General features: G+C 37.4%; 1 protein-coding gene across 2 annotated transcripts; it reads right to left on the reverse strand.

Annotated features, from left to right (window-relative positions):
* Positions 1-11,389: 11,389 nt before the first annotated feature.
* On the reverse strand, positions 11,390-19,610 carry LOC131329850 (lariat debranching enzyme). Of its 2 annotated transcripts, XM_058363245.1 has the most exons (10): positions 19,371-19,609; positions 19,148-19,278; positions 16,960-17,117; positions 16,287-16,408; positions 15,918-16,111; positions 14,405-14,587; positions 14,194-14,312; positions 13,976-14,115; positions 12,389-12,508; positions 11,390-11,663 (listed from the first exon to the last, which is right to left on the reverse strand). In XM_058363245.1, the coding sequence occupies exons 2-10, from the start codon at positions 19,268-19,270 to the stop codon at positions 11,593-11,595; spliced, it is 1,230 nt and encodes a 409-aa protein (XP_058219228.1). In that variant the 5' UTR covers positions 19,271-19,278; positions 19,371-19,609; the 3' UTR covers positions 11,390-11,592. The 2 variants fall into 2 exon arrangements, with proteins under 2 accessions (XP_058219228.1, XP_058219229.1); XM_058363246.1 differs by having other exon boundaries at positions 19,148-19,610.
* Positions 19,611-23,625: the final 4,015 nt, after the last annotated feature.

A 23,625-nucleotide genomic window follows, 5' to 3' on the forward strand; every position in this document is an offset into this window, starting at 1 on the left:
TGAAAAATTAAGTACTGAAAACTGAATGCTGAAATTTTTAAGCTGAAAAACTGTTTGATAAATATATTAAGTACTGAATTAAAAAAATGATGAATTAATTTTGTTCCAATTTTATCTTAATTTACTAACGGTCACAATATACTTTTGGTAATGGTGGAGGTAGTAGGAGTGCTGGTAGTGGTGGTGGTGGAGTGGTGGTGGTGGTGTAGTGATGGAAGTGGTGGTGGAGTGGCGGTGGTGGCGGTGGAATGGTGGAGGTGGTGGTAGGAGCGGTGGTGTGTGGTGGTGTAATGATGGTAGTGGAGGTGGTGGTGGTGGTGGTGTAGTGATGGTAGTTGTGGTGGAGTTGTGGTGGAGTTGTGGTGGTGGTGGAGTGGTGGAGTTGGTGGTGGTGATGTGGTGGTGGTGGTGGTGGTGGTGGTGGTGGTGGAGGAAGTGGTGGTGGTGGAGTTGGTGGTGGTGATGTGGTGGTGGTGGTGGTAGTGGAGGGAGTGGTGGTGATGTGGTGGAGGAGGAGTGGTGGTAGTGGAGGTGGTTGTGGTGGAGGTGGTGGTAGTGGTGGTGGTGGTGGAGTGGTGGAGGTGTTGGTGGAAGTGGTTATGGTGGTGGTATGACGGTTGAATGTAAGTACACAAAAATTCAGCCAAAATTAAGTAGCTCAAAGCTACTTAATTTTTTTCAACTTTTTAGCCTATATTTTAAGTGGTACTTAATTTGTTAAGTAATATGAAATGTGGTTATCAAACCTACTGAATCACTTATTACTTAATTAATTCAGTATTAAGTGCTGAATTTAGGTTATCAAACAAGCCCTCGGTCCAAAATGACTTTTGAAAAATAAATTGAAAGAACGGAGAATCCAAAATTACCATTGATAACTTCTAGGATTCAGATTATACTATTGCAAAAAAAAACAGCAGATATCATCTGGGGCGAATTACGTTTTTACTTAACCACCTAAAAGTTTAAAACTAAGCATCCGCATCTCCCTCTCTATTTGTCTTTTTATGCTATAATAAAGAGTCAAACCCCCAAAATTTCCATGCGTCAGCCACGCTTTCTTCCTTTTACTTTGCAAAAGTCGTAGTTTTGCAACGGTGCCTCTTTTCATTCAGCAAGGCATTGTTCATCAAACCATGCAATATTTTGTACTCCTATTTCAAAAGATTATGGGATCCTATGGAGCAGAAATTTGATTATGAGAGTCTAAGAACGAATATTAATTATGATCATTTAGAATAAAATGATCAAAAAAATAAGATCTTCGCACCGATTCAAACAAATTAAAATTATAGTATTTAATTTTTTTAGACTATTTATATATTAAAAAATATGGTTAAAAAATTCAGCACTCCAATTTTTTATCCGTTTGAATCGGTCCGAAATTTTTTTTTTTTACCATTTTATTCTAAAGGGGCATAATTAATATTTGTTTTTAGAACTCTCATAATCAAGTTTATACTTTACATAGTCCTAATGACAAAAAATAATTATGACTTTTTAGAATAATATGATTAGAAAAATAAAATTTTCGCACCGTTTCAAATGGAAAGAAAATTGGAGCATTTTAATTTTTTTTAAGATTGCTTATGAACAGGTGTTCTTCATTAAATAACAATTACAAAAATTAAAAATAACGTTTAAATTGAAAAGTATAAGTATAAAGAAAGAGTACTATAATTTATAAAATAAAGTTAGGATAGAGAGTCTGATGCAGTGTACTCTTAAAAAAGTGAGTAGTTAAAATAGAAAAGTGACTTTTTAGATGTAATTTGGTCCAAAATTTACTGAGTCTTATGCGGATGCTCTTTCGGCCTGTCTGGATGGGGGATTAGCCCTCCGAATACACGACGCAGCCGAATTACATCTCCTCATCTCCGATCTTTGGCTGGCAAAAAACCTACCCGAATTTGGACCTGGATTAGGTGACTTCGGATTTGTAATCCACCCGCAGGGTGCATTTGTAACGACATGCGGGGCGGTTGAAAGACTACTCTGCCCTTGCCTTTTCTCTCCCTTCACCAACGATACACCCAATATCACACACATACACACACGCGCGCGCGCGGAGAGAGAGAGAGAGAGAGAGAGAGAGAGAGAGAGAGATACCGGATTGATTGGAGCAAGAGGTTACGGCCAGAAAAGTCAGTAGAGCGAGATCAACAAAGAACAGACAAAGTGGTGATGATCGGCGGCTTCAGTGCTAGCAGATAGAGAAGAGGAAGGGTTGTAGAGGTTGGGGTTATGGTTGGGTAGGGGCGTGGGTGAACAAGAAGTGAGTTTTGTTTTTGTTTTTTTTATACAAGTTGGTTTTGAAGTTCCAATATGTAATGATATTTGAAGTTTCAATTAGGTATATTCACTTTTCAATTATCGTATATTTTTAAATTTGTATGTATATATATACACACACATTCTTTCATCACTTCCCAATTACGTTTTTTAATTTTTTTTTGAAAAATTACATTTTTCTAAATATATGATATGGCTTACTTGTAATTTTTTTTTTTGGAAAAAATATATAATTTCTAAAAAAAAGGTTTAAACATTTGTATTCTTCACTGAAATTATTTTATCCTAAAATAAATGGTAAATATCATTTAAAGCTAATTAATAAGAAATAAACCAATTTTAAGCATTAAAAAATCAAAGTGGGGTCAATTCAGTCATTTGACAATGTATCACCTTATATCCACCTCCTATATCCCATTCTCTAAAAATCATTCCAAACACTGGATTACAAATCCACACTTCTTATGAGGTGGACCCACCCTTCTTACGTATCATCACTCATTCTATATCCACCCTCCTTCTATATCCACCTAAAATCAAATCCTCCATTCAAACAAGCCATTGACTCTTTACTTTTCACCTTATCCTTCATCCATAACCTCCCTCGAACCATCAAATTAAAAACCAAATCCAATCATCACACAGCATGAAAGCAATTCCAATCACAATCACCTCCTATTCTGCGACCGCCCTGTGATTTTCCCACACCAGAACCCAACAGTTAGGTTCTTTTGTTCCCTTTTTGACCTCTTCTATTTTAGGGAAATTGAACTTATATGAAGAAAAAAGTCAATTTCGTCATAAAATCTTATTTATGATGTCATATTTTGCTCACAGAACAAGTTCAGTCCAAAACCCTAATGTTTGCTAATGGAAGCAGTTTATTTTCATTAGATGAATACTTTTAGGGAGTTAATAGTTCAATTTTAAACAGTAGAGAGGTTAAGTTAAAAATCTTTCATAATTGAGGGGGTTTAATGCAATTGACCCTATCATCTAAGTGCATCTTCATCCGCCTAAGCAAAGTTTTAAACTATTTTGGTTAGGATTTCTCTCTTGGCTAGCCACCGAACAGATGCAACACCCAACAATCTAGCCATTTGCCTCAACAAAATCACAAAAATCATACATTTACGCATATATATATATATATATATATATATATATATATATATATATATATATTTATTTATTTATTTATTTATTTATTTATTTATTTATACTAAAAAATTTCAAAAACCTAAACGGAGAACTCATCGGAAGAACAAAAACTCAAACAGAGAAACTCGTAGGAGGATTTGACCTCGCCAAAGTTGAAGCAAACTCAACGGAGGATCAAAAACCCCAACAGAGAAACTTGCCGGAGTACCTCGAAGCAAACGGATTTGATGTAAAGACCCGTATTTTTCGGATATTATTTAAAGGATTTATATATGTTAGAAATTAAGAAAAATGTGAAATTTATTAAGTTTGTATGATTTGGGGTTAATGTGGGAAGATTGTTAGTAGAGGGGTGTAAGTATAATTGATGAGTGTGCTAGTATAAAAGTGTGGGTGTGTGTGTAGAGGAGTATTTTTACTCCTCTCACTTTCTCCTCTCTCCCGACCTCTCACCCTCTCTCGGCTCTCACTCAAAAACCTAACAAATCAACTTCAACCCCTCATCAATCAACCTCAAATCCTTCGCCTCATTACGTATTGGAGCTCGTATCGCGTCGGTAGAAGCTCGGTGTGTCGTATTTGGCTCGGTTTTGAAGTTTGGAGTTCTAGGGCTTGGGAAATCCTTGGGTTTCGGCTTTAACACTCGAGGTAGGGATTTCTCTCACTCTTTATATGTTCTTGAGTTGGTTTTGTGCATAACATCGTGCCTATGGTTGTTGTGATTGTTGTTGTAGTTGAAACCCATGAGAATCTGTTAAAAACATGCTCGAAGGCCATTGTTATCGATAACATTTTCGTTGTTATCAATAACACCCCATTGTAAAGCCCAGAAAACTAATCGTTATCAATACCCTTGGTCTCTGTTATCGATACCTTCACGTTATCAAGCTCAAAAATTGATCATTATCGATACCATTCGTCAATGTTATCGATACCCTTGCGTCTGGAACCATTTTTGACCAAATGGTATCGATACCTGTTGCTTATCTCCAGCATTTGCTGTTTTGTTTCATTTTTCACCGTTTGGATTTCCAATCACTTCTAACTATTCTAAACCACTTCCAAACATAGTCTTTCGCACTCTAATGATCCATTGGTCATCCTCATTCGTTAGTTCTCGTCGCATTGAACACAAATATTATATGGAACGAATTATCGTCTTAATATCTTATTGGTGCGTTCGCTTAACTATTAATGGTAATGTGAGGTGCTAAGATAGAAGGAGTGAACATGCTTAAGCTAAATGTAGGTGTTGATGAGATTGAATGATTGGATAGGATGATGGATAAACCATAAGACGAAATACGAGGATTTGACCCTTGATGTCATGTAGTACGAGAAGTGAGTTGGGACGACTAAATTGGTAATGAAATGGAAATATGAATTGGTATGTGGACCGTTTACTCGATATCAATTTCTCTCTTTATTTATAATCGTACAATCAGAGCCTTAGAACTACATATGTCGAGAAACAATGAAATGAGTTGTGGTCGGATGTACGGGGTCACGAGTACCCGGAGCTTGAATCGGATATACAGGGTCATGAGAACCCGGAATGTAGAATGGATGTACGGGGTCATGAGAACCCGGAATGTAAATTGGATGTACGGGGTCATGAGCACCCAAAAATGTATTGTGGGTATATGGGGCCCTAAGACCCGAAAAATCTCTTAAGTTCATTACTCGGTATGTTAATGGTGGAAGAGCTACTTGAGCTCATATTGGAGATCAACGGGAAATGTACGGGGTCCTTAAGACCCAGAATGCAAGTCATTAATTATAGAAGTGTGCTAGACGGAGTTTAATCAATAACAACTCATAAAAGATGGCTAATAGATTGATTAATGACAAGTGAAATGCCCCTTTAATCCGGAGTTCCCTTCATGACGTTGTGTTAGTTGCATTATCTTTCATTGTCTCCGATGTCATTCTTTTATGTTCAAATCTTCTCATTGCATATAAAGTTTGTAAAGATTTTCCTACTGGGCATGTGTTTTGCTCAAACCTATCATCCTTTCAGGTACAACTCAAGAGCATTAGCATGGAGTACTTGGCGTGCATATCATCTCATTTTTTTGAAAGTGGACACCAAGGAAACAACTCAGATATCTTTTGTAAACTCTTTTGGGAAGACGTAAATTGTAGTTTTCATTTAAATCCTTGGTTTAGAAGTATTGTAATTATTTAATTTATCCTTGTCTAAACTTTGAAACTTTGGGGCCAGAGTGTCATTGTTATAATCGTTTGAACTTGATTGTACTCTACAAATGAATATGAGAAAGTCTTTTGGGTTATTATAAGTATACCGCAGTGGTTTTTCCTTTAAAAGTTATTATTATTATTATGTTAAAAAAATCGAGGGCGTGACATTTGACTCATAGGAGTGGGAAATCTTGTTGCCGGTCTATTTTTACAGAGAGAGAAAGGAGCAGCAGAGCGAAAGGGCAAGTGGGCCTTTTGTACCTCGCTAGGCGTGGCGAGGGGATAAAGCGATGGGGGAACTGCCGAGGGGTTGCCGAGTCTGTTGGAAACCGAAAAAGGGTGGATTGGGTTGCCACTTTGACCTCGCGTGCAGTAGGAGAGGCGAGGCTACTAGAGATGCTCTAAGCATGGTTACAAATTCTCCTTATAGTACAAAAGTTTAAATTTTGCAATTTACAAATAATTGGATCCCAAACATTTCCTAGGTCATTGCTGGTATGCACTATGCAGTGATTCAGCTTACAATTGTGCGGCCCATCATGGGTAGTTTTTCATCTTAAAAAGTGCTTTCATAAGATCATCATTAAAATAATCATAATACACGAGTTGAGTTTTGTTCATCATCCACTTAAGAGGGTGAACATTACCTTACAATGATGAGACCTACACCATTTCAACCAATAAAAGAGGGGGGTAATGTTCACCATTTTTTAAGAAGGGTGAACAAAATTGCACTCACAATACACTAATGCTATTAATTGTGCAATCAAAACACATTTATTTTGAAAATAGATATTCACTTGTATGGCTTTTGATATCCTAAATTAAAGACAGTCAGGGCAACTTGGGCAAATATCCCATCTAATATTACTAGTTGAAATCCTAAATTCTTCAGGAAGAAAAATTGCTTCATGAATGACCAAAAAGAGAAAACAGACGAATGGCTCTTTTCATACATGTCTGTTTATTTGCTTCTGATTCTTTTCCTACATTTTCTCTCACTTATGTTTCTTGATCGGCATTTTCTTTCACTGCTTAAACCCAGGTAATACGACAATCCCCCCAAAAAAATCCAAATTTCACTTGCATGAACATATAACAAGCTATATTGATATATAGCAACTACTTAGAAAAACGGACTTACCCTCTTTCGAGGCGGTAATGGTTGGTAAGCAAGAAATCTTCGAAATCCTCTCTCAAAAAAGTTCACCGTTTTCCTTCTTGGTGCCCGATTGGTTCTGCATTTGTCCCTTGTTGACATGCCGGGTTCAAATTGATATTGCATAACCAGTTGAGCAACTTGCGGAATCTGATTTAACAAAGGCAAGGGTACAATTAATAATCTCTAGATAGACTATATCCAAACTAGACACTAGGCAGGTACGAAAATAATCTCTATGCGATACGTATTTCGTTTTTCACCAGTGTTTTCAAATCGGGATACGTATTTTGTTTTTCAATCGTATAGATTGTATCGAAATACGTATCGCATAAAGTATTTGTATTACACTTGAACTCAAACTATTTTTTTTAGCTTGGTACAAAATGGCTAAAACCCAATCCCTATTTATACTACTCCATGGAAGGCTCTAGTACAAAGATTGGGCAAATTTTCATAGTCGTATCTCTAGTTTTACGGTTGTCTCAATTTCGTCCCTCCAGTTTCAATTGCAACCAAATAAACCATGTAGTTTGTTTATGTTCCAAATTGGTAAAATTGTTAACACCGTTAATGAAACTAACGAAAAAATTGATTTTAGTTTCAGTGCTCTCTTAGGGTGCCCATTGAAAAGCCTTAAAGCCAAAAATTCTTTATGACCATTTAAGATAAAATGATAAGAAAACTAAGATCTTGACATCGGTTCAAACAGATTGAAAATTGAAACACTGAATTTTTTAAATATATTTTTTCATATATAAACATTGTAAAAATCTATTATAATCATTTAAAATAAAATGATCAGAAAAATAAGATTTTTGCACCGGTTCAAACAGATTGAAAATTGCAAGGAGGATGATTTTAAGATAAAACGCAAGCGCTTGCCAATTTTTATGGAAGGAGGATGATTTTCACTCTCCAATTTTCTCCAGAGGCGCTCCTCTATGTCTCCATTAGGGCAAAGTTACTGAATTATCCTCCTCTCCAGGCACAGCTAGCCCCAAAACGGCATCATTCCAAACTGTTTATATATTAAAAAATATGATTAAAAAAATAAGTGCTCGAATTATCAATCCGGTTGAACTGGTACGAAAATCTTATTTTTTTATTATTTTATTGTAGATTGTCGTAATGAATTTTTGGCTCAAAGGCCTTTCAACGAACACCCTAAGGTTTCTTATTTAGTTTTAGGACTCTCTTAGGGTGCTCATTGAAAGGCCTTGGAGCCAAAAATCCTTTATGATCATTAAGATAAAATGATCAGAAAAATAAGATCTTGGTACCGGTTCAAACAGATTGAAAATTTGAACACTTAATTTTTTAACAATATTTTTTAATATATAAACGGTGTAAAAATCCATTATAACCATTTAAGATAAAATGATCAGAAAAATAAGATATTTGCACCGGTTCAAACAGATTGAAAATTGGAAGGAGGATGATTTTAAGATAAAACGCAAGCGCTTGCCAGTTTTTATGAAAGGAGGATGATTTTCGCGCTCCAATTTTCTCCGGAGGCGCTCCTCTCTGTCTCCATTAGGGCAAAGTTACTAAATTATCCTCCTCTCTAGGCACAGCTAGCCCCAAAACGGAATCATTCCGGACTGTTTATATAATAAAAAATATGATTAAAAAAAGAAAAAATTACAGTAAGCCCCCTCCAATTATACCTCGGTAACGAGTTGCCCCCTTCATCGTTTAACTCGGACACTTAACCCCCTTCATCGTTTATCGCGTGACACTTAAGCACCGTCCGTTAGTGAGCCGTTATGAATTTAACGGAAGAAGGTCATGTGAGCAGTACATGACCTTATTAATGACAGGTCATGCCCTTATAAATACATAAGTGTTCCAAATTTCAATCTGTTTGAACCGAGAAAAAGATTTTAGTTTTCTAATCATTTTATCCTAAATGGTCATAATTAAATTTTGACTCTAGGACTCTTGTTGACTAATCCTAAGAAAGTCGTAGAATCAAATATCTCTTAGGGCTAATCAACGAAAGCCATAAAGTCAAAATTTAATTATGACCATTTAGGATAAAATGATCAAAAAACTAAAATCTTTCCACCGATTCAAACGGATTGAAATTTGAAACACTTAATTTTTCAACCTCTTTATACCGTTTATATATTAAAAAATATGGTTAAAAAATTAAGTGTTCCAAATTTCAATCCGTTTGAACCAGTGGAAAGATTTTAGTTTTCTGATCAAAAAAAAAAATATACAAAGCCACTTATAATGTTTGGGTAAGGTTCCGTTCCAGAACACCTTCTTAAAAAATAAGTACTTATTTCACATTTTCAAACTCAAAAATAATATAAATGAAAAATAATTTTTTAATTTTTTTTTCACCGTATAAAATATCTCAATGAGATCTATCAAACAAGATTCATATTGATGGGAAAATTATTTACGTAAATACATGATTTTTAAGCTTGAAATTGCTTTCTTAAAAAATAAGTACTTATTTCTGTTTCCGGAACGGGGCCTAAGTGTAAAGAGTAGTCATTGTTCCCATGCAGTGTGACGTCCTCGTTTTGCTAATCTTCATGGACTCTTTTTTGCCACAATAATAGCGTCAGCGTGGTAGTAGTGAGTCGCAATAACATGCCAATTGTTTTGCATTGGTGTCATCAACTCGAACCCAAGACCTCTTCTACAAGAACTAAGTCCCCCTCCACGACTGCATGGGCTAGAGCCCTGGATCACTAGTCTTTCATGGATTGGGTGTGTAATTCCCTTATTATTTCATAATAATAGACTGTCCGCATGTTAGACCCATGAGTCCGAGTAATTATTCATTCAGCGGTCTCGGGACACCGTCACGTAGTGTTCCAACACCCAAAAACCCAGACGCCCAGATCTCTAGATAGATTAGTATAATGGATGAAAAATCATCTAATTCCCTTAACAATTTGCTTTAGATGAGTGAAAAGTAAAAACTCCTCTTAACATTGAAAAAACTCTCCTTCACATCACGTAAATTGTGATTACTCCACACACCATGCCCTCCACCCCTCCCCTTGTAAGAAAAACATGATCCCCTAAAGCCTTCTCCACACTAAAAAGCACAAATAAAAACTTCCTCCTCACCCATATATATACAAACCACAACTTGGTGTTAGTCCTTACATAAAAACCATGCTTGTGGCAAAAGCCCTATTTGGCATTATAATTCTAGTGCTACACGTTGTTGTGATAGTAGAAGCCAAATCAGTGTACCCAAGGGTGCACCAAAATGGCACAAGTGGCTCACCAATTTCGCCGTGGCTCAGGAAGGTGGTGGTGGACCAGAGGGAACCCGGGTGCTCGAAGAGGCCATGGATTTGTAAGGAGGGAGAAGATCCGCCTAGAGTGAGGAGAATGTGTTGCAAGAATCAATGCATTGAGGTCAGCTCTGACGTAAATAACTGTGGACTATGTGGAACTCGATGCCCATTCGCTTGGCAATGTTGCCGCGGGTCCTGTATCAACACCAATGTTGACCCTTTTCATTGTGGAAAGTGCGAGCACAAATGCCCCTTTCCGGGATTTTGCTTCTACGGCATGTGTGGATACGCAGGGCCCGTGCCTCCTGTCCCATTTCCACCTAAACCGCCTCTTCCTCCTTTTCCACCGAAACCGCCGTTTCCTCCTAAACCTCCTTTTCCATTTCCGCCTAAACCCCCTCGTCCTCCTTTTCCATTTCCGCCTAAACCCCCTCGTCCTCCTTTTCCTTTTCCTCCTAAACCACCTCGTCCTCCTTTTCCATTTCCTCCTAAACCACCTCGTCCTCCCTTTCCTTTTCCACCTAAACCGCCTAAACCCCCTCGTCCTCCTTTTCCATTTCCTCCTAAACCACCTCGTCCTCCCTTTCCTTTTCCACCTAAACCGCCTCATCGTCCATTTCCACCTTAACCACCTCACTTTCCTCCCTCTCAAACGGTGGAGGGAGGTCTGCCACACAGGTCAAGTTGAAGATAAAAGTTTTCCCCCTTTAAGCTTGTATGTTTACTTGTTGGAGTCATTTTCTTATTTAGATGGCATGGAATATGGTTATTATAATAATGTTATCGCGCTGGATTTTCTTAAATTTATCGCTTAAGCCAACAGGATGTCATCGATGACATAACCATTATATTCGACCAATGATCATTATACTAAAAATGTTACCACTCAGAATTAAGGTGATGTCTAAAAGAGTAGCTATATGTTTTGTTATTGATGGGTACATTATATGACAAAATAAAAGTGAGATTGAATTTTGTATGTAGATTTGTCTGTTTTTAGTAGTGTGGAGAGTGGATTAGTGCTCTATTACACATGTTGAAGTATGTACTGAGGTGCGTACAAAAGATTAAAAAAAAAAAAATTGGAAAAGAAAGGAGCTAAGTAAGGACCTAAACACAACCAAACAGAGGCAAACTAGCTTTCCATATTGTTTCTCCCCAAGTAACTGGTGATACTCCTATGCACATAGGCAGAATTCCCGTAAGCACCCATCCCCCTCCCCAAATCCCCTAGGATAGAGTAGTAGATTAGGATTAACGAATGGCAAAACAAAATTAAAAAAGTAACTGGTGCTACGTGCTATGTAAAAAGATAGCTCAACTTTGTAACCCAGGTGGAAACATGAATATCACAAGGAATCATGTCACCGCGTTAACTAGTTAACATCGTTTATACACTATGATCAGTTCATTTCAAGCTCTGAAACATGATGAAGAGTTCAACCCAACATTAACTGGGTGGCAGAGCTGGAAAATGTTTACCCCAATGCTCTACATGATTTCCTCCTACTCATCTGCATCATCAACTTCAGAAAGTTCTATTTCGTCCACATCGCTGTCATGATCAAAGGAAACACCTGCACCAATACCAAGGTAATTGGCATTTGTGTAAGGAGGAGAAAGTGGAGTAAGATGGTACAACAAACTCCAAATGAGAGTTTCAAAGAGAACTTCCAAGATTGTCTAGAATATGAAATCTCATGTCATACTAACAAAGACTCTGGTTTCGTACTAATATTGTATAACTACGCATATGGAAGTAAAAATTTCCAGCCTTACAGAAGTACAAGCTTGCCACCTCATAACAAAATACAAGCCTCCACATGCTTAGTTACTAAACAATAACAATGAGTCTCCAATCCACATCCTTGATTTACAACCAACAAAAGCCAAGTTCTAGGAAGGTTCATGCATTCACCTACGTCAACAGGCACACGTGTAAGTCTGACCATGGGACCTCACAAAACTTGTCAACAAAAGACCACACAATGCAGGGCATTGTTTGGCCTATGGCACATGAGAAGTTGACAAAGCCTTGTTTATCGAATAAGCTAATTTTCAAATCGATCAATTAGGTCAGCAATGAAATTCAACTTTGGGCTCAAATGGGCTGAGCAGAATACTCCCCAAATTTCCAACCATGTAGTGCACAGTGTAGTAATATAGCAAGGTCTGTAGCAAAGGTGCTGATTATTAAGCATTAGAAAGACTTAAAACTTAAAGACCTTCCTTCAAAAAGTATAATGCTTGGTTGAGTTCATCAATTGCAGTACAAGAATTATATAAAAATAAAATAAAATACCTCTAGAAATAAAGGAAGCCTGACTATTGGTTTGCTCCCTTGATTCCGATGTGTTATCAAGAAGATAAGGAAGTTCTAGAAACTGTAAGAAAGCTTCTGTTTGAGGGTTTCTAAAATATCCTGCAAAATAGGAAAATGAGTTAGAAGATAAAATTGTCTACCCCTGAATAACAACGGTTGTGTTTGGTTGAGAGTTTAGTTTAGTTTAGTTTTGGTAGTGGGTGGAGAGAGAAATAGAGTAATGATTGAAGATAGGGGTAATGATTGGAGAGAGATAGAGAGAGATGTGAAAGTAATAATTGAAAAAATAAGGTAATGATTGGAGAAAGAAGTAGGGTAATAATTGGAAAACAAAACTAAAACAAAACTAAAATGGCAAATACATTGTTTCATAAGCTACAATAATAGTAACTAGATATGAGTTCAAACAACGAATAACCGAAGCTGATAACCATGCACCTCAATTGCAGAAGCTCGACGACAAAACAATTGTCAACTTATTACCCATAATGTTAGCGAAAATTTCGTTGGCTAGCCTCAAAATGACATTTGGATCTTACTTTATACATAGGCATAAGTGCTGTGATACTTGACAGGAATGCAGCACTCAAGCACTGCTATTTTAACTTGAAGTAGCACATATCAAGAGTTGCTTCGCACATTGAGTTCTAGAAAACATTCAACAACAGCCCTGAAGCAAGGTTCGAGACTTAAGCACAAGTCCAGAAAACATTGAGGCAGCACCTGAAGAAACAACTGAGTGCTACATCAAGCACTGAAATTTCAGTAGCCCCAAATCTGATGCTGGTGGTGCAGTGCCTGAAGCTTAGCTAGAACACTAAAACATCTTTTTCTATTTCTCTCTCCACTCCCATCCCCTCTATTTTTCTCAATGCAGGTTGAAAAAAAGGGGGTGCCAACAGTCCTAAATACAATAGGATGTGGAATGAGATTATGGGTTTCCGACAAGCCACTTCTACATCCATTTATCTTTTAACAATAACGTCGAAAGGATGGCAGGCTGTTGCCCCTCTTGACGATGAAGCTTATCCCCCATTGTCTCACTGCCCAACCTTGACACCTGTTATTTTTTGCAGCACATTCCCCATGATTATGAAATTCGAAAACTTAAACTTTTTGAGTCAAGTCGAGGGAGTTTTGACTATCTATTGCCATACTTGTATTACCATATCTACTTTTGAGATCGTAACCATCTCCAGAGTTTATCCCTCCATTATATGCCAAGGGTAGCTGCTCCAGCTCTATCTCAAGAAGCCTCATTTTATATATGTATTTTGTTTGTCTTGACTCTTGAGATTCAGTAATCTAAATGAATGAATACAAAAACAACAAGGAGGTTTAAAATAACCACGATGGAAGACCAATCACGTTCAGTTAGAGAAGAATTATGGTCCCAATTTTTCCAACCAAACACAATAGTTCATTTGTTTGTCTACATTGATACTTCCATCGATTCAAAAGCTTATTAAGTATGCCCCCAAGTACAATATTAAGGGGGAATATTGACATGTAGCTTATCATCACTAAGACAAACGAAAGCATGATAGAAGCAACTCAGAGCATTACCCATAGAAGAAACATTTGAAACAGAACCAGAGGGATTGTGGCACGGAACTGTCTGCACAAACTCAAAAGGTTTAGCCCCTCTTGTCTGTAGCTTATGGCTAACCCATTGGCGACATTCTTGCATGTCAAGCTGTAAACTCCTGCAACAAAAGGGAAAAGAGATAACATAGCAGTAACTGAAACAGAAAGTCAAACACTGACATGCCAACGATACATACCCAAAATTTGATCTTCTAGTGGTTAGAGGAAGGATAGAGTTAAACTTCCTCGTTATTGCAAGCCATTCTTCATCATACTGGATCTCAAAAGGTCCTGGCTCGGATTCAATTTCAAAAATCTGAACCTCAGTTAAACCCACAACTGACATGAGATTCAGGGAATTACTACATAAAGGACATGAAGACAACAAGCAAGAATACCAGACAATACCTGCAAAAATTTGCGTCCTGGGAGGCACTTATCAAGTGCAAGAAATTTTGTCACCGCGCCTCCCTCTCCATGTTGAACTAAAGCAGCAAATTTGCAGTGTAGATGTGCTGAAAACCAATAAGGTGGTTTCAATTTTTCTAGCAATTCTGCAGCAGGTTTACTTCCCAGGGTTCTCTCCTGTATCTGAATAAGTATGCATTATTAGTGGTCATGCAAATAGAAATCTTCCGGTCGACATTAACAGCATCAATATCATGCAAGATGCTTAGAAAAGAAAACTCCGGCTATTCATAGGCCTGGGAACAAAAAAAGAGTAGGTCACGAGATCTCTACGGTAGTTAGAGGCAATATGTAATTCTAACAGACAAATCAAAAAAGCCTAGTTCTCTGCACACACTCCAATGCTACTGTTAAACCATATGTTAAAGCATCCAACTCAATACCAATTGGCAATGAGTGGAGAGGCCGCCCAGGCTCATATACCAATTATGGAGGTGATTATTAACCGATGTGGGACAAGCTATAACACTCCCCCACTTGTGTGACCCACTGACCCCAAGACTCACACATGGTGAGGTAAACAAACAATTCAATACATAGGACAACCATCAACGACAAACAAAGGGGGAATCAACCACCAACAACATAGAGTCTTGTCCAAAAGCCTCCAAAAGCCTAGCTCCAATACCATGTTAAAGATCCAACTCAATACCAATTAGCAACGAGTGGAGAGGCCGCCCAGGCACATATACAAGTTATGGAGGTGATTATTAACTGACTTGGGACAAGTTGTAACAGCATCCATTCAAAATCAATTGGCAATGAGTGGAGAGGCGGCTCAGGCTCATATACTAGTTTTGGAGAAAATTAACCAATGAACACTACCCCACACGTGCGACCCTAACTCGCTTGTGGAGCGGTAAACAAACGATCCATAACACATGTATCACAACAAACAATGGTGCACTTATGGCACAAACAAGGGGGACCAAATTCTCTAAAACCCTAGCTCTGATGCCATGTTAAAGCATCCAACTCAAAACCAATTGGAAATGAGTAGAGAGCGGCCCAGGCTCATATACTAATTTTGGAGGAAATAATTAACCAATGTGGGACAAACTCCAACCGCTAGTATACAGGTTCTCTACTTTTTATTATTCAATTTACAACCAAGCCATTTCTCAATGCTTCTTGTGTAAAGTTATAGCTCAGATAAAATAAACCGAAAAGGTCAGACATTTGCCTAGTCAGGAAAAACTAAACAAAAAATTGATATGTTCAGCTCCGAAAACATAAAGTGCGGAAATAAGTCCTATCAGCTATCACAAGTCCACCAAACCTCCAAACCTTACAGAAGTAGAAAAACATTCACATGCAGGTAACTGAAAGCAAAGCAAAATAGTACAAAACAACCCAAACCTTCTTAGGGCAAATACTTCAAAAAATGTGGGGATGTTGCATTAACGTATACAAGCTTTCACCAATTAATGCAGATGTTAGAACACTAGATTACCTCTTGGTTGAAAAACGGTTTATGTCGAACAAGCGTCTTCCAATCTCCGTGGTCAGTGATACCAATAGGCCAGTCATGTGAAAGGAATATATCAATTGGTTCCTCAACTTGCATGAGCTTGTGGACATCATACTCACGTACATGATATATAGACCGGATATCCTTCTCGTTATAAGGCACCCTCTCGTGATGTCCTGCTCATAAAACACATATTTTCTTATTTCTCTTTAGTACCTAGGGCCAATTTACACCAAGTTACAACAAATCAATGCTCTCAAACGCTCAGAGGAAAGCCACGACACAACATGTGATGTAGAACAGGACAGCATGACTACATAGCCTTATTGAAGTCCATAGAAGTTAACCAACCTAAATGATAATCGTGTGCTTTATAAATCCCAGATAGTCCTCCAATACGAATGTTGCCAAACTTGACCACTCCAGCAAAACCCAAGAAGTATATATCAGGCGCTGTCCATCCTCCATAGTATCTACAAAAACAACATACATCCATGGTTAGCTTTACACCATTCCATAATTTCCATTTACTTATTTTAAGGTCTAACCAGCCCAAGTTGGTCATCAAGATTAGATTATGCACCATACAGAAGTTATGTATTTCCAATGAGAAAACAAAACAAAGAGGACTTCGAAAAGGTGGAACATTTTCAAGTTAGAGAAACACAAAATGCCAAGGATGTAAAGTTTAGACCACAAGAAATACCGTTGTATTCAATAAAATACTAAGTAAAATGGTATTAGCAATCATAATTAACTGATAATAGCTGATGTACAAACTACCGCCAATGCAATCGACTAGTAATTTCAACAGTTAACGGCCAAAAAGACTATGGAAATTAAGTAGGCACATCAGTTCAAGTTCTGTAATACATATTGTGCATGACAGAAGCAAGTCTAACAAAGAGTTCAACCTTCTAAAGACTTCCTCAAGCGACAATTATCCGGTTTTGGCCACAGCCCACGTATCATCTCATGAAAAGAAATCTACAAGGAAAAAATCAATGAATAAAAGTCTACATACAGTTCCCACAGGTAATTCGATGCTTCGTGATTGCCGCCTATGAATATGGTAGGAAACGGAGCTACTTTTTCCCCTAAGTAGTACTTCCAGAAAGAGTTCATGCTACGAAATTTAGGCTTCACGTTTAAGCTTTCCAAATCCTTCTCATTCCTAACAGCCTGTTCTCCAAGAGGAATTCAAGTTTCAAACCAATAGGGAAAGGAGTAAAAAACATAAAATAGACCAAAAAGAAAAGTCATTTGAGTTGCCAAAACCACAATTACATGAATTTGAGTTGCCAAAAGCTCATTAATTTGAATTAAACAGGCACAACAAAATAAGCTATTGGAATGATCTGAAATAATCTAAAGCACTATGAAGTCCCAGAGGGGGGGGTGAATGGGACAACCAATTTAAATTTAAATCAACCAATAACTCAAACAACTATCCAAACTCCATGACATGCAATTCAATTCATCAATATAAGTAAAGAGCGATAAAACTAAGAACGCAAACACCGAGATATACGTGGAAACTACTTAGGGTCAACGCACCATAAGCATAAAACCACGGCCTAATCTACTCAAATTTCCATAAATCAAAAGGTTAAGCAAAAAGACTACAAGTTAGGAATTACCGACTTCTGTCCCAAATCACACCTAACTCCACTTCTTGCCTAGCACCCCGTGCCCCTTCTTGATTCCATGGAATCCTCGAGAAATATCATCTCGATCTCCGCTCTAGAACGGCTCCGGCATCATCCGGCCAAGTAGATAGGAAGGCACCATTGAATGCAAATGATTATGATGAAGATTTTTAGTAAAAGAATCAATCTAGAGTGTATTCATGGAGTATTAGAGAATAACACTAGATTGACAAGTACAATGATCAAACACAAGGTTTAGATCATTCTAATGCATGAAAACACAGAGCAAATTAGAGTAAAAGGGTTTTCTATCTCTGGAAGTGGGCTGATGGAAAAGCCTACCCTAAATGGGTGAAAAATGTGTTTAAATAGGGTATAAACAGGAACCCTACAATGGACCAATGAGAGAGAGACATGAAGGCTAAAAAGGAGAAGCGCCAGAAAAGCGCCGGGGCGCCACACAAGCATTTAAACGCACTGGAGAAGAGTCAAGGCGCCACGGAGGATTGAATAGCTCTGGAGAAGCGCTGAGGCGCTACGGAGGCGCTTCTCCTTTTTAAAGGGTTGGAGAAGCGCTGAGGCGCCACGGAGGTGCTTCTCCTTTTCTCACAGCCTGTCTTCAGAAGCGCTGCAAAGCGCTAAGGCTCTAAGGAAACCCAACTCTCTGGACAGACACACAACACCCATGCCTTAGAAAAATTCACATGAAAGCTTTAAGAGACAAAGCGCCAGAAAGTGCTGGGAGCACTTAGGAAACGCTACTTCTGGTTCCAAAACCTCAAACTCAAGGCTTAAGAAAGAAAAATTCTTTTCTCTTTCATTACAATATCTTGCATTTTAAAACTCAAAAATACCAAGTAAATAAATGCCTAAGCTTTCTTAAACAATATGATTAAATTAAAAGCTAGACACAAACTTCACTTGAAGTTTAGACTAAACGCAAAATGAAGTGTATGCATGTATACCTTTCCGATTCGTAATCCAAGCACTTCAAGCATTGCATAAGCTTGATCGGCACATCTTCAGACACCGGGTGGAGATTCTAAACTTGATCAAAATTAAACTACCACCCAAACCCAATTACAAGAAGACAAAATGATTTGACAAACCCGGAAAACGCCAATTACATTTACAGATCAAAATAGTATGCATGGGTGGTTCTAACATTGATTGAGGGAGTTCAGTGAACCCCCTGGGTTTTGAAAATGTACTAAAATTTTGTTATTTTTCATATGTAATCTGATTTTTCTTTAGTGTCTGCACTGTATCATTAATACGAAGTCAAAATGAATAAAATTCACTTAAATTTAAGAGTAAACCAGGCCCAATAAATTTTTAACTAAAATAAAAGACTTATTTTTATGTAGAGTTTTGTATCCCAAAAATGAGCTATATGTTTGTCATCACTGAACTAAAATCCTGGAGTTGAGCCGCCCTGATAGTATGAATAGAACAGCAAGAACTAGGAACACACGATTGGGGGTGGAGCAAATAAATAGTCGAGATACTGCATTTTAACAGAGAAATCAACTGCAGAAATTGTATTCATTCTGTGCGGTATACCTGGAAGTCACCACAGCAAATGAGGAGGTCGATTTTGGTCTTCTCTACTTCCTGCAAATGCAAAAGCGTCGCGTACACGTTGTCCAAATCTCCATGCATACACCCTTCCACTGCAATCTTCATATCTAAATCTACGCATTCAAAGACGAACAAGCAAAAACATCACGGGATGCTCTGAAATTATTTTGAGCAAACATACAAATCCTAAGGTTCTGTGATATACTGGCACTGAAAACGGCAGAGGTATTGGCAAAACCCACTTGTAAAAGTAGGGTTACGGATGCTAAATACTCGAATCAGAGAAGAAGGAGAAGAGTGAAGTGACGTCTAGCCTTGTTCGATATTCGGCGAGAGACGGTTGTGGCTAGACCAGTGCACTTTGCGTTTGCCGATGAAGAAGGGTTTTAGCGGGTTGGAAGGAGGGCTATAGTTTGGGAGAAGAAATTTCTCGAGGGCTAAATCTGAAATATTCCTTAATCTAGGGCTACATAAAATCTGAATTGTTTTTTTCAGGGAAATGATAATACCAAAACTATTTTTGTTCCTGTCAAAACTTTTTTTTGTTCCTGCCAAAACTCATTCATTGCATAACTTAATTACCCTACACTATACCACTTACTTTACAAAAATACCCCTTAAAATCCCATAATAATCCTCTGAATTTGAAAGGGTATTTTCGTAAAGTAAATCGTGTAGTAGAGGGCAATTAAGTCATGCAATGAATAAGTTTTGGCATGAACAAAAAGAGTTTTGGCAGAAACAAAAGTGGTTTTGACATTATCAGCTCCCTTTTTTTATACTAATGTCCATTGTTTTTTTCGTGATACTAAATTTTTAGTAGTAAAGTGGAGTACAGCAAAAGGAAAATCATTTTCTACATGAGTTCATTTGATAAGAGAAATTTGTAAGGAAATTTTTAAAAAAGAGGCAACAGTTTAATTGTAACAAAAAAACAAAATTCCTGCAAAATCTTGTGCCTTTTGCACTATGAAGTCATATATTCTTGCAAAATCTTCTTACTAACTGAACACCCAAAAAATGGGATTCGGGGATTATGTAGGGCAGCCCGCTCTACAGGCTGTAGAGTGACCGATCCATTTTGACAATGGACAATTCGAATTTTAATTCGAACAATGGACGGTTCAGATTAATAAGAGCTCAGATTAAAATCAGAGTCGTCCATGTCAAAATAAACGACCGAATCAACTGCACTACAATTTTATAGTGCGGTTGTACACTACAGGAAACCCCAATCTAAAAAAATGCAAGAATGTCAGATATTCATACCCTTTCCTTGCAACTGAATGGGCCAAATCTCTCTTAGTCTTCTTTTAAACGTGCTTATTAATAAATTTTTTTTTTTACATTCGCCATCCTCTTTTCTCATCTATGCATTTTTTGCCCTTTCAAAAAAACATTAATAAATAGTTTTCCCATATTTTTACAGGAAAAAATGAGAAAAAAAGAAAAGGTCGGACATAGTTTTGCAGTCTGGCCCATCCAGGAGCCCAGCCCCAGCCATCCCGATGAGGAATGTGTCAGAGCCCGACTGCGGAGGCTACAAATAGAGACAGTGATGATGGGGAGGAACTAGTTAGGCTCCGTTCCGGAAAGGAAAATAAGTACTTATTTTTTAAGAAAATAATTTTAAGCTCAAAAATTATGTGTTTACGCAAATTATTTTTCTATCAATATGGATCTTGTTTGATAGATCTTATTGAGATCCTTAATACGATGCAAAAAAAATTAAAAAATTATTTTTCATTTACATTATTTTTTAATTTGAAAATATGAAATAAGTATTTATTTTTTAAGAAGGTGTTCTGGAACGGGACCTAACAGAGACTCAAGGTCGTATAATTGGCGTACGGGAGTGCGAGTGTAAGTGTGAAAACGTCTTTAAAAAACATCACAATCTAATAAAATTCGTACGAGTGAAGATTAAGAAGACTATCTCAGCACGAGGATTGGAAGTGCAAGTGTAGGGCATTTTCAAGATGATGAGACTAAGGCCCCGTTCCGGAACGTAGAATAAGTCTTTATTTTTTAAGAAGACAATTTCAAGCTAAAAAATAATGAGTTTATTAAAATTTAAAAATATGCAATATGGATCTTATTTGAAATATCTCGATGAGATCTTTTATACGGTGCAAAAAAAATTTAAAAATTATTTTTTATTTACACTATTTTTGAGTTTGAAAATATAAAATAAGTACTTATTTTTTAAGAAGGTGTTCTGGAACGGAGCCTAAGGTCAAAATACATGTAGCATGAAAGCAAACATGAAATACAACAATTCTAAAAATAAAAAAAAAAAGGATGCAGGCTATCCATGTTATAAACTCTTTAGGTTAGGTAACTTTTCAAACGTGTTATCAACGGATGACGTATGTCTACGTACACGCATATTTATATTTAATATTACACTTTTCTTTCAATACAATTGAAGTTTTTTATATCAACTCTCGACAAAAAAAAATTTAAATTTACAAAATTCACCTTAATGTGTCTTTATGCGTGTCTCCGGCGTATTCTACCATAAAAACACAAAAATTATCAAACATACCTACTTCCGTGTGTCGCTAGCATACAAGTGTTTTCAACGTGTTCGATACAGAGATGTCTACTCCTAATTTTGTTTGTGTTTCATAGCTTTATACTACAAAAAGGTAGAATTTTCTTTTTCTTTCTTTCATATATAACAAAAGAATCCTAGCAGGAGTTATATATATATATATATATATATATATCGGGACAGTTTCGAGAACACCCAAAAAAACACATAAAAAAACACCTCATAGTTTCCGATCAAATTTTTATGATCCAACCCACTCAATATGATCAGAACGTGATTTTAAGTGTACCCGCGAGAAACCGGCAAAAAAAATGACCGGGAAGGACTTGATCCGAACAGTTTCAAATAGTTTTTTATTGAACGGTTCAAATAAAAACTGTTCAAATCAATTCTTTCTCGGTCATTTTCTTTGCTAATTTCTCGGGGGCACCCTTAAAATCACATTGTGCACACATTGAACAGTTCGGATCATAAAAATTTGATCGGAAACTATGGGATTGAGATTTGGAGTGTTTTTTGGGTGTCTCTTGAATCGTTCCGTATATATATATTCTAAGTGGCTATTCTATTCTACGTAATGAAGAACTTGTTATTCTTAACTCTTGGACTCACGAATTCCTATATAACTTAAGCGATACAATAAAAGCTTTTTCTATTCTTTTCTTAATTGATTTATGTACCGAATACCATTCGACCCATGGGTGGGAACTAATGATTGGCTCTGTCTACAATTCGTGGGCTTTAACGGCCTTATTCTATTGTAACTTTGATAAACTGAAAATAAAACCGTGGTGGTGTAGGTTGATAGTCTATATCTCTAGAAAAAGAAAAGACCCAGCTTTTCTCTTTATTTCAGAATTGAGGTTATCTACCTGTAACGCCCCCAATTTTGGGTACGTTAAAGGGACAATTTCATTTCAAAATAAATGGAGTCTGGCTCAATATTACAGAATATTCTCAAAAGAGTAATCTTATTCAACAAAAGGAGGGTAGACTAAGGTTCCTATCTACAACTCCACCTGCTCTTCCATCCTAACCAGCTCCTCAGCTCCAAAAGCCTCCAAGGTGTACTGTTCATCTTGATAATCTACAAGGTCTGACACATTATACCAGCGTCGCCACCGATATAATATGTTAGAGTCACCAAAGGTAACACCGTGAGCTTACAAAAGCTCAATAGAATATCCAACCCACTAACCCTTAACTTACAAACAATAGATCATAAAATCAACAGAGTACAAGTAGGTTTAACGAAACCGATTAACGATAGCACATCCATATTCACTATTCTAGTATCGTTGGTGTCCATGTTTTTCTGTGTTTCTCCTACGCGACTCATCGTAGACTGTGTCTCCATTTTCACTTTTCATAACCAAATCAACATTTTCAAAATCCGTTTTTAACACACCCAACCTCGGTTCCGCCGTTCCGGGTTCCCGAGTATCCTCACAATGGTTCCGCCGCACCGGGTTCCCATTGGCACACAATTTGCATTGGCTCCGTACCGCGGATAACCAAGCCATACCTCACCATGGTTCCGCCGCTCCGGGTTTCCATGGGAATGCACGCAATTCAAAACCCTCGGTTCCGCCGCTCCGGGTTCCCATTTGGGGTTTTCGAAATCTAAACCCTCGGTTCCGCCGCTCCGGGTTCCCGAGTATCCCCACAATGATTCTGCCGCTCCAGGTTCTCATTGGGTTTTTCACAAATCTTACTTTTGCACACGCACACAACTCACATAATACCACCCAAAATCGGTCATTATGTAGTTTCAAAATATTTCCTTCATCGAAAAACATTTCTCTTGTTAACCACACCCTAGGTGTCATGTTTCTACTTTCTCGATTCTCATGTCTCGTCACATGCAAAGACTCTGCGGTAGGACTTTTTATAAACATAAATC

Source organism: Rhododendron vialii, chromosome 6a (genome assembly GCF_030253575.1).
Source record: "Rhododendron vialii isolate Sample 1 chromosome 6a, ASM3025357v1".
Lineage (NCBI taxonomy): Eukaryota > Viridiplantae > Streptophyta > Magnoliopsida > Ericales > Ericaceae > Rhododendron > Rhododendron vialii.

Bases quoted from the DNA above. Each gene is read 5' to 3' on its own strand.
- LOC131329850 (XM_058363246.1), bottom strand. From the start codon at position 19,270: ATGAAGATTGCAGTGGAAGGGTGTATGCATGGAGATTTGGACAACGTG. The intron at 14,588-15,917 runs GTAATCTAGTGT...ATACTTATTCAG, and splicing joins AACCGTTTTTCAACCAAGAG to ATACAGGAGAGAACCCTGGG. The intron at 12,509-13,975 runs GTAATGCTCTGA...CCTATTTTGCAG, and splicing joins TTCAAATGTTTCTTCTATGG to GATATTTTAGAAACCCTCAA.